The sequence below is a fragment of the Ranitomeya variabilis genome, chromosome 4 (genome assembly GCF_051348905.1).
Source record: "Ranitomeya variabilis isolate aRanVar5 chromosome 4, aRanVar5.hap1, whole genome shotgun sequence".
Lineage (NCBI taxonomy): Eukaryota > Metazoa > Chordata > Amphibia > Anura > Dendrobatidae > Ranitomeya > Ranitomeya variabilis.
In genome coordinates, this window is record NC_135235.1 from 717,275,700 (window position 1) to 717,289,663 (window position 13,964).

General features: G+C 41.5%; 2 protein-coding genes across 2 annotated transcripts in view; both read right to left on the bottom strand.

Annotated features, from left to right (window-relative positions):
- The window catches only part of LOC143766619 (uncharacterized), a 134,436-nt gene that overhangs the window by 51,289 nt on the left and 69,183 nt on the right, over positions 1-13,964 (bottom strand). Inside the window, exon 6 of the mRNA XM_077254426.1 lies at positions 2,688-2,778. Coding sequence (XP_077110541.1) covers positions 2,688-2,778 — 91 coding nt within the window. The remainder of the gene's footprint in view (positions 1-2,687; positions 2,779-13,964) is intronic.
- On the bottom strand, positions 3,081-4,414 carry LOC143766617 (gastrula zinc finger protein XlCGF66.1-like). The gene is made up of 3 exons (XM_077254423.1): positions 3,673-4,414; positions 3,364-3,543; positions 3,081-3,281 (listed from the first exon to the last, which is right to left on the bottom strand). Exons 1-3 carry the CDS (start codon positions 3,748-3,750, stop codon positions 3,141-3,143), a joined length of 399 nt encoding a protein of 132 aa, XP_077110538.1. The 5' UTR covers positions 3,751-4,414; the 3' UTR covers positions 3,081-3,140.

The window sequence follows — 13,964 nt, forward strand, 5'->3', positions numbered from 1 at the left end:
TGGCAAGTTATGCAAAAACATTGAATTCTTCACCAAGACAATGACAGCTCACAGTCTAATAGAAAATATCATAGGATGAACCAGTGGAGCGGTGTTCAACTGTTTGTTCATTCTGCCTCCAAAATATGGAACAAAAAGCCGCACAGAAACATTATGTTGACGAACCTAATACCAATAAAACTTTTATTCATCTAACAAAAAACAAGTCCCCGCTCAGGTCCATCATCTGTCAGTGGAAAAACAGGAGGTTTCCACATTATTAGTGGCTCAAAGGCTCTTAAAAATTAACATGGCTTCCTTAACCAATCCAGCAATAACCACTCTCCCAAAGTCAAATTTCCCCCTCACCTCTGAGCCTTTCAGTATGCCCAAACCAAATGTATTTGGCATTACTATAGTGAGAAGAACCCACTTAATTTACCGTGTGTGTGTCTCCTGGAGCACAATCAGGGCACTATGTGTCGGGTAATGGCACATTTGCCATTTTTTTTCTCCTACATCCACTGTGTGCTAATTTCCAGAAATTGCCTATGGAATCAAAAATTGCCACTATTCCAATAGATTAGTTCTCTGAGGGTTATAATTTCCAAAATGGAGTCTTTTTATGGGGATTCCTACAGCTCTGATTTTCTGAAATTTTCTCATATTAGGGCTTCTGCAGATGGTGTGTCACATCTCTTCTAGGATCTGCCCCTATGATGTCAGCAGGCGTGTCCTTATTCATATGGCTGTCCGGGCTAGAAATGGAGTAGACGTTGGTACCAGAAGCTCTGGATCACAAAGGCTCGATTCAGCCACTAAGACAAGGGGGCCTGGGACAAGTAGTACCTTCTAGTCTGGCAGTATGGGTGTATGTGTTGTCCAGCTGAAGTAATCCACTCCCTTATACAGCCAATTGGTTAGCACCATATTCTATGAAAGCTCGAAGCATATTGAAGGAAGCTGCCAGATACAGCCTTGTTCTTCTCTGGTTCAGTCCTCTATTTTCAATCATGGCTTATGTATCGGTTTCCTGTTGTGATCCAGGCCTGTTTGCTGACTACTCTTATGTCTTCTGATTTTGTATTTTCTCTGCCTTACTGGTTCTGACCCAGCTACCTGACTATTGTTCTTCCCATTTCACACCACCGAACAGCAGGCAACACTGTGGGCCAAGCCAGGTGGGTCTCTATGTAAGTCCAGATCCATGTAGAGGTGTTAAAGGGTAATGAGCAAGACAATCCCTGGGATCAGGAAGATGGAGTAGATAGCGCCAAGCCTGTTTGTGGTGGCCATCTTTTGAGCTGATAGGTGGCCACAAACACTGCTCCTAATACATTGTGTCTGCAAGCTATTCCAGTAAGATCTGGATTCAAATAGCTAAATGGCACGCTTTCCCTTCTCAACCCTGAAATGTGCCCAGACAGTAATGTACAACTATATATAGGGAATTGTCAGATACAAGAGAAGTTGTAAAATAATGTGTGAGGTCGATCTGTTTGATATTACCCTTTGTGAAAGTGAAAAAATTTGGGCTTATATTTTGTGAAGAATTCTAAAATTATCACCACATGAAGTGACACACGTCAGATTTGAAAAATGGACCCTGATTAGAAACATAAAACTGGCTGCAGGAACTGGATATTTTGGGAACTAATTACTGTAGTCAAAATCTGTGACTATAGACAATAACACATCTACTGAAATGATCAAACTCAACAAACTTCATTAGTAAAAAATGAGTGATCAGAGGTGAAACCTCTCTGGAGCAGTTACAGTATGGGGATTGGTGGTTCTTGGCAATCTAAATTATCATAATTTTCTGTCAGATGAGTTTCAAGAAGAAATATTAGATAGTCAAAGGTAAGAGAAGAGAAAGTATTAGTGCTCCCCATTTCAGGAGAGATTGTGCAGTAATCTGAATTCTTTAGGATTTAAAACAAATTGAAATTTATGACGTGGAGTGAATCCATGAAACCAAGGCTCGAGCCATGCCAACATCTTCTGCAGGCATAAATAAATGTATTTTACAGCCATCAGCCATGTACAGTTTAGAGATATATCATGGGACAAGTGTAATATTTTGTGTGTAGTTTATCATAATCCTCCTTGAAGTTAGTTGGTTTTAAAGAAATTGAAAAGTCATGATAAAGGGAAACTCTGTTGTTATTGTACAGAAATTCACACTTGGCCGTGACTGCACATTTAATGTTGTTGCTCATTAAAGCAAAGTTTGGCCAGAAAGACTGGACCTGGTCTTGTAGGGACCATATGAGAACACTCAGCAGCACAGAAGAGGAGAAGGTAAATTCATCCAATAAGATATCAGGATTCTAGGAATCCAGCAGCATCATTACCCTCCGCTTTCTCTTACAGGCCCATTATAATATTTTTCTTCAAGTGATTTTCTTACTTGTTAGCACATTCTACGTTATTTGGCTTTGTAGTTTACAGATCTGGGCAGGTAATGGTCAGTGACTACTAATCACAGGGGGGTAGGTGGATACTCCAGGTTATAAGTTCTATAGAAAAGGATTTAATTTCACAAAGCAATTTCAATATTTCCAAATAGAGCAGAATGTTGTGGTCTATAGGCAAAATGGGGATCACACGATTGTGATACGACAGAACAAACTATCGATAAATCAGCCACAGCTGGTGACTGAGAAGAATCTGTGACTTCTCTGCATTTAGTAGTTTCTACTCACCTGGGTAGTCATATGTGGGAATCTCCTCTTTACACCGCTCATCACCCATCACATAGGTCTCTGCAGTATTAATAGGGGTCAGATCTTCACCCTGAAACAAATATTGTAAAAGTCACACACAGATGGAGAAGTCACATCTATGGTCAGCTCTAATCCTGCCATCTCCACCGTTCTCATTACACAAGTATAAAACATATAATATTGGTGGATAAAACAAAGCTGAGCACAAGACCTTCACAGCCATCTACACATCATAGGGGAGATCTCATGACACCTTCTCTCCATCTACCTGATGATACTGTGGAACATTGGGATCTTCTTGTTTACAGTCCTCTGGAAGAAGAGGATGGGGACATCTCTCTGGTGTTGTCCACTTACTGGATAGATCTGAAGGAAACACATACAAGGGCTGAATTCATTGTTTACATACAGATAATTATAGGCTGTGTGCATTTAGTCCTGTCTATTACCTGGTGATGTTAGGGGTTGAGGAATCTCCATCATGATTTCCTTGTATACATCTTTGTGTCCCTCTAAATACTCCCACTCCTCCATGGAGAAATAGACAGCGACATCCTGACACCTTACAGGAACCTGACACATACAATGATACCGTCATCCCCTGATCCCTTCATAGCATTACTGTATAATGTTCCAACATTCCCAGCAGAGTCACCTCTCCAGTCATCAGCTCAATCATCTTGCAGGCGAGTTCTAGGATCTTCTGGTCATTGATATCCTCATAAACCAGGGGGTTACACGGAGGCCTTAGGACTGGACTCATGGGTCTTCCCCATCCCTCAGACACAGGGTCCTGACAGCACTCACTAGAGGTCTTCTTCACTACTGTGTAATTCTGGTTATGGAGAGACACATTAATAAATTTCACTACAGACATTTCCAGAGTCCTCACCTTTCCAGTTCTGTCCATCTGTTATTCTCATAGATAAGAATGATGTAATGTGACTTCATCAGAATCTCTCACCTCTCCAGTAAGCCGGAAGAGGATCTCTAGGGTGAGGTGTAATATCCTCTCCCCCATCTTGTCTCTGTCCATATCCATTCTTGATGGGTAATTCAGGAAAATTGTCTTATATAGATGATCTTCACTGAGAGGATCTGATATTGTAGGAACCTGAATGAGAAGATGAGCCGATGTAACATCATAAAAATCCTGTGAAATAATACAATTACTGGAGATAATAAGGGAAACACATGAGGAGATAGAACATGTAGATGTTGTATTCTCTAGTCTTTTATGGACTGGAACATAAGTTGAATTGCTGGCTAAGACATCTCCATGCTCCCAATGACTGGCTATGTTTCTTACTGCTTCAGCAACTGATTGGCTGTAGGAATCACAAGTTCGTTGGGAATGACTAGGAAATACAGAGACTGGCGGGGGACCCAAGCAGCAATGGTATTTTTTATTATTTTACAACATACGGCGTTCTTCACTGACGTCTACTAATAAAACCTATATATTTAGGCCACAGACAACAAGCAGTTTCTTCCTCGGAGTTGGCAGCTGAATACGTTCCTCATAGACTCATCTTCCATAACGCTAATTCTCGTCTCATTTACCGACACTGGAATCAGAATTAGCAATACTGCAGGAGATATTCATTACACGTGACAGGAGAAATAACTACTTCATGATGAGGACGACATCTTCATCTTCTACTACGGCTCTAGGAACATATTTGGCCAAAGTCCGTCACTTACTCCATCACCACCAGCCGTCTATATGACTGTTTCCCATCTTCCCCTCACTGTAATCTTCTATCACATTACATCTCATGTCTGATTCACACACAGAAGTTTGAGGCTTTTATAAAAGCTTGTTTGTAAGAACAACAAGACAGGAGTTGTTTGACGTCAATATCTCCATGTACACAGTTTTATTTTCTCTTTATATTAGGTTTTTTTAGATTTTTTTTGTAGGCTTCTTTGTATTACATGAAAAATACCCTAAAAAATTGGGGATGCAGGTACTGTGGAAAAATTATACTGTGTGTGTGGGGGGGCCAAGAAACTGGCACTGTACGGTATCAAAAATGGGATAAGTGAGGATTTATTATCAAGTGGTTTGGATGGAAGAATATTGTGTGGGACATCTTGTACTATCATAATGTGTGGGGGATACTATGGGAACATTATACTGTGTCTGGGGGCCAAGAAAGGGGCATGGCACTATGAGAGTAAAGGTACCGTCACACTCAGCGACGCTGCAGCCATATAGACAACGAGCCGATCACTGGAGCATCGCTGTTTAAATCGCTGTAGAGACGTCAAACACAGCAACTCCAGAACGATGCAGGAGCGATCCAGTGACGTAACGGAGACTCACTTATCGTTCTCGCAGGTCGTTAGCTCCATGTAAAACGTTGCTGACATCGTTGCTTTTGATGTCAAACATGACGATACACGCCGACCTGACGACGAAATAAAGTTCTGGACTTCTAGCTCTGACCAGCGATGGCACAGCGGGATCCAGATCGCTGCTGCGTGTCAAACACAACGAGATCACTATCCAGGACGCTGCAACGTCACGGATCGTTGTCGTTCTCGTTGCAAAGTTGCTGAGTGTGAAGGTACCTTAATACAGGTTTCCTTGGTTCCCGTCTTTCATAGTTGGGTCGTTTGTATCTGTCAGCGGAAAAGGAACAAAACCATTGTGATTCTTATAAGGAGACAACACAAAACCCCCTAAATATAACATTATATAACAACCCCACAATCTGTGACTCTTCAGGGTAAATCGCTCTCTCACCATTGGATTAGAGCTGATACTATGAAGGGCTTACTGTTCAAAAAATATATTGCCGAGGGGAGGACAAAAGAGCTTACAAAAGAAAAATAACCCCCGTAAAACTGGAATACTTTATTAGATAATGCACTAAAACCAAAAAACCCTATCAAAAAGTCAGTATTTCCAGGGGAGAAAAATATATATAATATAATCCCCCGTATTAGTTTATAAATACTGGTAAGATACCACACCCACAATATTATTTGAATATCCAATAGAAAAAGTGGTATAACACTAGTGACCAATAATAGCTGTAAGGGTGTATATAAATATGTGCACTATCCCTCACAGCTATACAAAAACCCTAGAGAATGATACTACCTAGATGCGGAGGTTGGCACCCTAAGAAGAATAACGAGAATGGCGCCCCCGCTCGTACGATGACTATCCCTGGTCTCCTACTGTCTCCCTATAAGGGATAGAATTGGAAACAGAAGGCCAGGTGGCTGGTAATAACGTGTGACACTATATGATACCAGCTATACAGCATTTCAGGCCCATCCCCCAACATGTGATGTAAGGTTAAAGGATAGTTGCACTGACTAAAATATCACCAAATAGAACACAAAGAAAACAAATAACATCGGTATATAACCAGCACAAGCCTGGGTTGGTTAATAATATAGTCTAGAGGATACATATAAAATATGCAACCAACACTGTCAGAGACTGACTGATAATCACTAAAAAATACTCATACCACATGATACATAACAAAACACAACACGCCACCACATACACCTGGAAATAGATTGTCATAAACTGAGAAGGTCAGCCAAATGAGAAATGCAGTTTTAGAACAAGAGATACATTTATGATAGTAATAGTATACTCATCTATTGCACTAGTAATCCCCAGCCGATCATTCATCCAGGAATAGTGGCTCACAAAGTGACTCAGGGCGAGCAAAATCTCCAAAACACCTCTCGACGCGTTTCCCCCACATGCCTGGGTTCATCAGGAGAGTACAGATAACAACATGGCAGTATATAGGTATACAAAAAGATAGGGCTGCAGTGATTTACCTGTGGGTACGGCTTAAATAGATAAGCTCACAGCAAGGAAAGAAAGGACTTCCTGTTTGGCGATTAAAACATAACCGTCACTTAGATCATACCATAGTCATGATAGCGCCAGGTAAAACCCCATAAGACGCCATGATAGTGAAGTCCAAAATGGACCCACACGGAAATGAAGAGCGCTGACACACTGTAGCGGTAAATAGACCGGAAATACGGGGCAAAACCATGAATCACAGCGCATGCGCCGAAAAATAGAGAAAAAGCCCGCAATGGACTACAGAGCGCAAGCGCACCCAGTACACCCTATCAAGGGAAGATATCAACCAGCGTTTCAGCACCACAGCCAAGGGGAGAACGCATGCGCAAAAAGTATAAGGGCTATTAAGGCAGCGAATAAAAAGACACCCTGACAAATACAGATAAAGAAGGCACATGCACTGAATCATAGGTATGCTACCATATTAACCGGGGCAGTATAATACATGCCTCAATGAGAAACTATACAAGATAAATAAATAAACAAAGATATATGCAATATTAAATATGCGATACGGCCAAAACAGGTAAGTAACCAGATACTAAAGAAGAATCGTATAGTGATACAGTAATAATAATATAATAATATCACCATCCCATAACCCTGCAAAAAAAAAACCCAATCCAAACCACAAGTACCTGCAAAATAAATAAATGATATAATATGATAAACAAACATAGATAAGTGATACAGTACGGGTAATATAACCCGATTGAGAAAAGTGGCTAGTAATAATGGATTACCGAATCAAAGAAAACAGCAGTAATTTTGCTGCTCATTTAAGCCATTCGGTACAAGAGTTCGCAGCCTAAAAATCCATTGACACTCCTTTTGAAGGAGTAACTTGTCCAAATTACCACCTCGTGGGTTACGCCGCACGACCTCAAGGACACAAAAGGAAATTGCTCTGTTGTCATTCAAATGGACTAATCTGACGTGTTTCGCTATCGGTGTATCCCGGTTATGTTTAATGTCACCCAGGTGTTCACCAATGCGTCTCCGCAGCTCTCTTTTAGTTTTACCAACGTAATTAAGTGGACACAAACAGGTCGCCATATACACCACTCCCTCCGATTTACAATTAGCGAAATCTCTCATATAGTAGATTTTGTCTGATGTGGTACTCTTGAAGGTTTTCTCCTTTCTAACCCATGAACAAAATTTACAACCCCCACACCTAAAGGTGCCACAGGGTTTGCGGTCCAGCCAGGTGCCAGATGCTTTAGGACGATCATAGAAGCTGTGAACCAATCGATCCTTGATGGACCTACCCTTTTTGTATGTAATTTTAGGGGTGGATGGAACAAAGTCCTTGAGATCAGGATCAGCCCTAAGGATCCCCCAATGCTTCTTTAGAATGTTTTGTACCACACATGATTTGTTGTCAAACATGCCAATAATTCTCGGGATTTCGGGTGTATCCACCTTAGGTGGCGGATGAAGTAAATCACAGGATCACAGGCACAGGAACTCCCCATCGCCATCCCCCTGAGCTGGTGGTAGGTCTTACCAAAAAAAGGAAACAGTTATGATTTAAAATAAATGCCATGAGTTCAACCACGAACTTGTTATGTGGGATACACTGGGTGGCCCGAGTATTAAGGAAAAATTCCATCCTTCTGATGCCTGCCTCGTGGGGAATATTACTGTACAACGCTTCAACATCAATGGACGCTAAATAAGTATTAGTACCAATGTCAATATCCTCAAGTTTAGTAAGTAAATCCAAAGTGTCCCTCAAATATGAGGGCAATGAGATCACAAATGGACGGAGAATTTTATCTATGTAAATCCCCACATTCTGTCCCACAGAGCCAACCCCTGACACTATAGGGCGACCCTTAAGGGGCACAAGCCCCTTATGTATCTTTGGGAGACAGTAAAAGGCAGGCACCAGAGGGAGGGAAGGGGAAAGAAATTCAAATTCGTCTTTGGTTATCAACCTGAGGTCCAGGCCTCTAACAAGGATATCCATTAACGTGTCCATATATAATGGAGTTGGGTCCTTACTCAAAATTTCATATGTCTCTCTATCGTTTAGTACCAATTGACACATAGACATATACTGGTCATGATTCATTATAACCATATTGCCCCCCTTATCGGAGGGCTTGATTACAATATCTTTATTTTTCTCCAGTTCAGTTAGAGCCTCCATTTCTGACCTAGTGAGGTTAGACAACGGATCATTACCCCTATCATTTGGGTTTATCCTCAAAAGATCTTCCTCCACAACCTTGAGGAAAATGTCAATAGAATCCAATCCCCCCGCCGGGGGTACTCTGGTACTTTTACGTTTAAGGGACGTGAAAGGACCCAACCCATCATCACGTTCATTGTCCCTCAGTAAATCAGTCAAAACATCAACAGCTTCAAGGTCCTCGGCCGAGATACCCAAATTTTCACACCTTTCCCTATCCTTATCAAGATAAAACTTGTGCCACTTGAGTTTACGTGCGAACAGATTGATATCTTTAACCCAACCGAATACATCAAATTTAGTTGTGGGAACGAAATTAAGGCCTTTAAGACATTACATTCCTCATATGATAGTTTATAATTGCTAAGATTCACAACTTGACTGGACCCCACAGGAACTAGACCATTCTGTTTCTCAGTGGATACCCGAGTGGGGCCCTCTGCTCCAAAAAAGGAGAGGAGGAGGGTAAGGACGATGAAGGTCCAGGTACCGGCAACGACAAAGATGGATCGCTCACCATAACAGTTGGATTGTTTGTTTGGAAACCTCCTTGCATTTGCGTACCCATATTGGTGGGCCCCATAGGGGCATTCATATATGTATTGTGACCTTGCCATCTATGTCTCTGTCCTCTACCCCGTGTCCTCCCCCTCTGTCTCCACCTACTCCTCGAGTTCGATCTCTCCCTATCAGAGTTGTCTGTTTCTGATGATGAAATCTGAGTCCGATTATCACGTTGAGGATTCAAAAAATTATATGCCCTGTTTTCTTTAAACTCAGTAAAGTCCCTCGTAAATTGGAAGTGCTTCCTATCCCTAATATTCACCTGAAACTTCTCCACAGAGGTTTGTAACAATGACTCCCTCCTTGTGAATTCAGGATCAGACTTAAATACCAAGGCTTTTTCTATGAGTTCTCCCAGGATTTTTAGGCTGCGAACTCTTGTACCGAATGGCTTAAATGAGCAGCAAAATTACTGCTGTTTTCTTTGATTCGGTAATCCATTATTACTAGCCACTTTTCTCAATCGGGTTATATTACCCGTATTGTATCACTTATCTATGTTTGTTTATCATATTATATCATTTATTTATTTTGCAGGTACTTGTGGTTTGGATTGGGTTTTTTTTTGCAGGGTTATGGGATGGTGATATTATTATTTTATTATTACTGTATCACTATACGATTCTTCTTTAGTATCTGGTTACTTACCTGTTTTGGCCGTATCGCATATTTAATATTGCATATATCTTTGTTTATTTATTCATCTTGTATAGTTTCTCATTGAGGCATGTATTATACTGCCCCGGTTAATATGGTAGCATACCTATGATTCAGTGCATGTGCCTTCTTTATCTGTATTTGTCAGGGTGTCTTTTTATTCGCTGCCTTAATAGCCCTTATACTTTTTGCACATGCGTTGTCCCCTTGGTTGTGGCGCTGAAACGCTGGTTGATATCTTCCCTTGATAGGGTGTACTGGGTGCGCTTGCGCTCTGTTGTCCACTGCGGGCTTTTTCTCTATTTTTCGGCGCATGCGCTGTGATTCATGGTTTTGCCCCGTATTTCCGGTCTATTTACCTCTAGAGTGTGTCAGCGCTCTTCATTTCCGTGTGGGTCCATTTTGGACTTCACTATCATGGCGTCTTATGGGGTTTTACCTGGCGCTATCATGACTATGGTATGATCTAAGTGACGGTTATGTTTTAATCGCCAAACAGGAAGTCCTTTCTTTCCTTGCTGTGAGCTTATCTATTTAAGCCGTACCCACAGGTAAATCACTGCAGCCCTATCGTTTTGTATACCTATATACTGCCATGTTGTTATCTGTACTCTCCTGATGAACCCAGGCATGTGGGGGAAACGCGTCGAGAGGTGTTTTGGAGATTTTGCTCACCCTGAGTCACTTTGTGAGCCACTATTCCTGGATGAATGATCAGCTGGGGATTACTAGTGCAATAGATGAGTATATTATTACTATCATAAATGTATCTCTTGTTCTAAAACTGCATTTCTCATTTGGCTGACCTTCTCAGTTTATGACAATCTATTTCCAGGTGTATGTGGTGGCGTGTTGTGTTTTGTTATGTATCATGTGGTATGAGTATTTTTTAGTGATTATCAGTCAGTCTCTGACAGTGTTGGTTGCATATTTTATATGTATCCTCTAGACTATATTATTAACCAACCCAGGCTTGTGCTGGTTATATACCGATGTTATTTGTTTTCTTTGTGTTCTATTTGGTGATATTTTAGTCAGTACAACTATCCTTTAACCTTACATCACATGTTGGGGATTGGGCCTGAAATGCTGTATAGCTGGTATCATATAGTGTCACACGTTATTACCAGCCACCTGGCCTTCTGTTTCCAATTCTATCCCTTATAGGGAGACAGTAGGAGACCAGGGATAGTCATCGTACGAGTGGGGGCGCCATTCTCGTTATTCTTCTTAGGGTGCCAACCTCCGCATCTAGGTAGTATCATTCTCTAGGGTTTTTGTGTAGCTGTGAGGGATAGTGCACATATACACTCACTGGCCACTTTATTAGGTACACCTGTCCAACTTCTTGTTAACACTTAATTTCTAATCAGCCAATCACATGGCGGCAACTCAGTGCATTTAGGCATGTAGACATGGTCAAGACAATCTCCTGCAGTTCAAACCGAGCATCAGTATGGGGAAGAAAGGTGATTTCAGTGCCTTTGAACGTGGCATGGTTGTTGGTGCCAGAAGGGCTGGTCTGAGTATTTCAGAAACTGCTGATCTACTGGGATTTTCACACACAACCATCTCTAGGGTTTACAGAGAATGGTCCGAAAAAGAAAAAAAATCCAGTGAGCGGCAGTTCTGTGGGCGGAAATGCCTTGTTGATGCCAGAGGTCAGAGGAGAATGGGCAGACTGGTTCGAGCTGATAGAAAGGCAACAGTGACTCAAATCGCCACCCGTTACAACCAAGGTAGGCCTAAGAGCATCTCTGAACGCACAGTGCGTCGAACTTTGAGGCAGATGAGCTACAGCAGCAGAAGACCACACCGGGTACCACTCCTTTCAGCTAAGAACAGGAAACTGAGGCTACAATTTGTACAAGCTCATCGAAATTGGACAGTAGAAGATTGGAAAAACGTTGCTTGGTCTGATGAGTCTCGATTTCTGCTGCGACATTCGGATGGTAGGGTCAGAATTTGGCGTAAACAACATGAAAGCATGGATCCATCCTGCCTTGTATGGAGCATCTTTGGGATGTGCAGCCGACAAATCTGCGGCAACTGTGTGATGCCATCATGTCAATATGGACCAAAATCTCTGAGGAATGCTTCCAGCAACTTGTTGAATCTATGCCACGAAGAATTGAGGCAGTTCTGAAGGCAAAAGGGGGTCCAACCCATTACTAGCATGGTGTACCTAATAAAGTGGCCGGTGAGTGTATATATACACCCTTACAGCTATTATTGGTCACTAGTGTTATATCACTTTTTCTATTGGATATTCAAATAATATTGTGGGTGTGGTATCTTACCAGTATTTATAAACTAATACGGGGGATTATATTATATATATTTTTCTCCCCTGGAAATACTGACTTTTTGATAGGGTTTTTTGGTTTTAGTGCATTATCTAATAAAGTATTCCAGTTTTACGGGGGTTATTTTTCTTTTGTAAGCTCTTTTGTCCTCCCCTCAGCAATATATTTTTTGAACAGTAAGCCCTGAATTTGTTTCTTAATGGCTGGCTTTTTATCTGGACCTATCAATACCGGGCAATGGGTGGAGGATGCTAATTCAGCCTTCTCTACTGACAGCGGTCGGGCAGGGGCTAGCAGTTCAATTTCCATAAAAAATTTATTTAATGAATTATTTGTGGGATACAAAAACAATATTAAATCATTTTGGGAAATTAAGGCTCTAGAAAATTACCTCAAAAATAATATTGTTCCCAGTGGCTTAAGAATCAATCTTTCCCTGTCACCAAGATTGGTTAACCCCCAGCTTTTACAGATCTGGCAACGAGAATCAATAGAGTCCTCTTGTAGATTTATGAAAATCTTGATTGAAGAGGAGAAAATTAATTTTGAACGCACCAGTAAAAAACTGGGAGAACTCATAGAACTCACAGAGGGGGAGGACACGGGGTAGAGGACAGAGACATAGATGGCAAGGTCACAATACATATATGAATGCCCCTATGGGGCCCACCAATATGGGTACGCAAATGCAAGGAGGTTTCCAAACAAACAATCCAACTGTTATGGTGAGCGATCCATCTTTGTCGTTGCCGGTACCTGGACCTTCATCGTCCTTACCCTCCTCCTCTCCTTTTTTGGAGCAGAGGGCCCCACTCGGGTATCCACTGAGAAACAGAATGGTCTAGTTCCTGTGGGGTCCAGTCAAGTTGTGAATCTTAGCAATTATAAACTATCATATGAGGAATGTAATGTCTTAAAGGCCTTAATTTCGTTCCCACAACTAAATTTGATGTATTCGGTTGGGTTAAAGATATCAATCTGTTCGCACGTAAACTCAAGTGGCACAAGTTTTATCTTGATAAGGATAGGGAAAGGTGTGAAAATTTGGGTATCTCAGCCAAGGACCTTGAAGCTGTTGATGTTTTGACTGATTTACTGAGGGACAATGAACGTGATGATGGGTTGGGTCCTTTCACGTCCCTTAAACGTAAAAGTACCAGAGTACCCCCGGCGGGGGGATTGGATTCTATTGACATTTTCCTCAAGGTTGTGGAGGAAGATCTTTTGAGGATAAACCCAAATGATAGGGGTAATGATCCGTTGTCTAACCTCACTAGGTCAGAAATGGAGGCTCTAACTGAACTGGAGAAAAATAAAGATATTGTAATCAAGCCCTCCGATAAGGGGGGCAATATGGTTATAATGAATCATGACCAGTATATGTCTATGTGTCAATTGGTACTAAACGATAGAGAGACATATGAAATTTTGAGTAAGGACCCAACTCCATTATATATGGACACGTTAATGGATATCCTTGTTAGAGGCCTGGACCTCAGGTTGATAACCAAAGACGAATTTGAATTTCTTTCCCCTTCCCTCCCTCTGGTGCCTGCCTTTTACTGTCTCCCAAAGATACATAAGGGGCTTGTGCCCCTTAAGGGTCGCCCTATAGTGTCAGGGGTTAGCTCTGTGGGACAGAATGTGGAGATTTACATAGATAAAATTCTTCGTCCATT

Excerpts from the sequence above, each read along its gene's own strand:
- LOC143766617 (XM_077254423.1), bottom strand. The coding sequence starts at position 3,750 with ATGGATATGGACAGAGACAAGATGGGGGAGAGGATATTACACCTCACC. Across the intron at positions 3,544-3,672 it reads TCTTCCGGCTTACTGGAGAG|AATTACACAGTAGTGAAGAA; the intron begins GTGAGAGATTCT and ends CTCCATAACCAG. Across the intron at positions 3,282-3,363 it reads TTGAGCTGATGACTGGAGAG|GTTCCTGTAAGGTGTCAGGA; the intron begins GTGACTCTGCTG and ends TGTATGTGTCAG.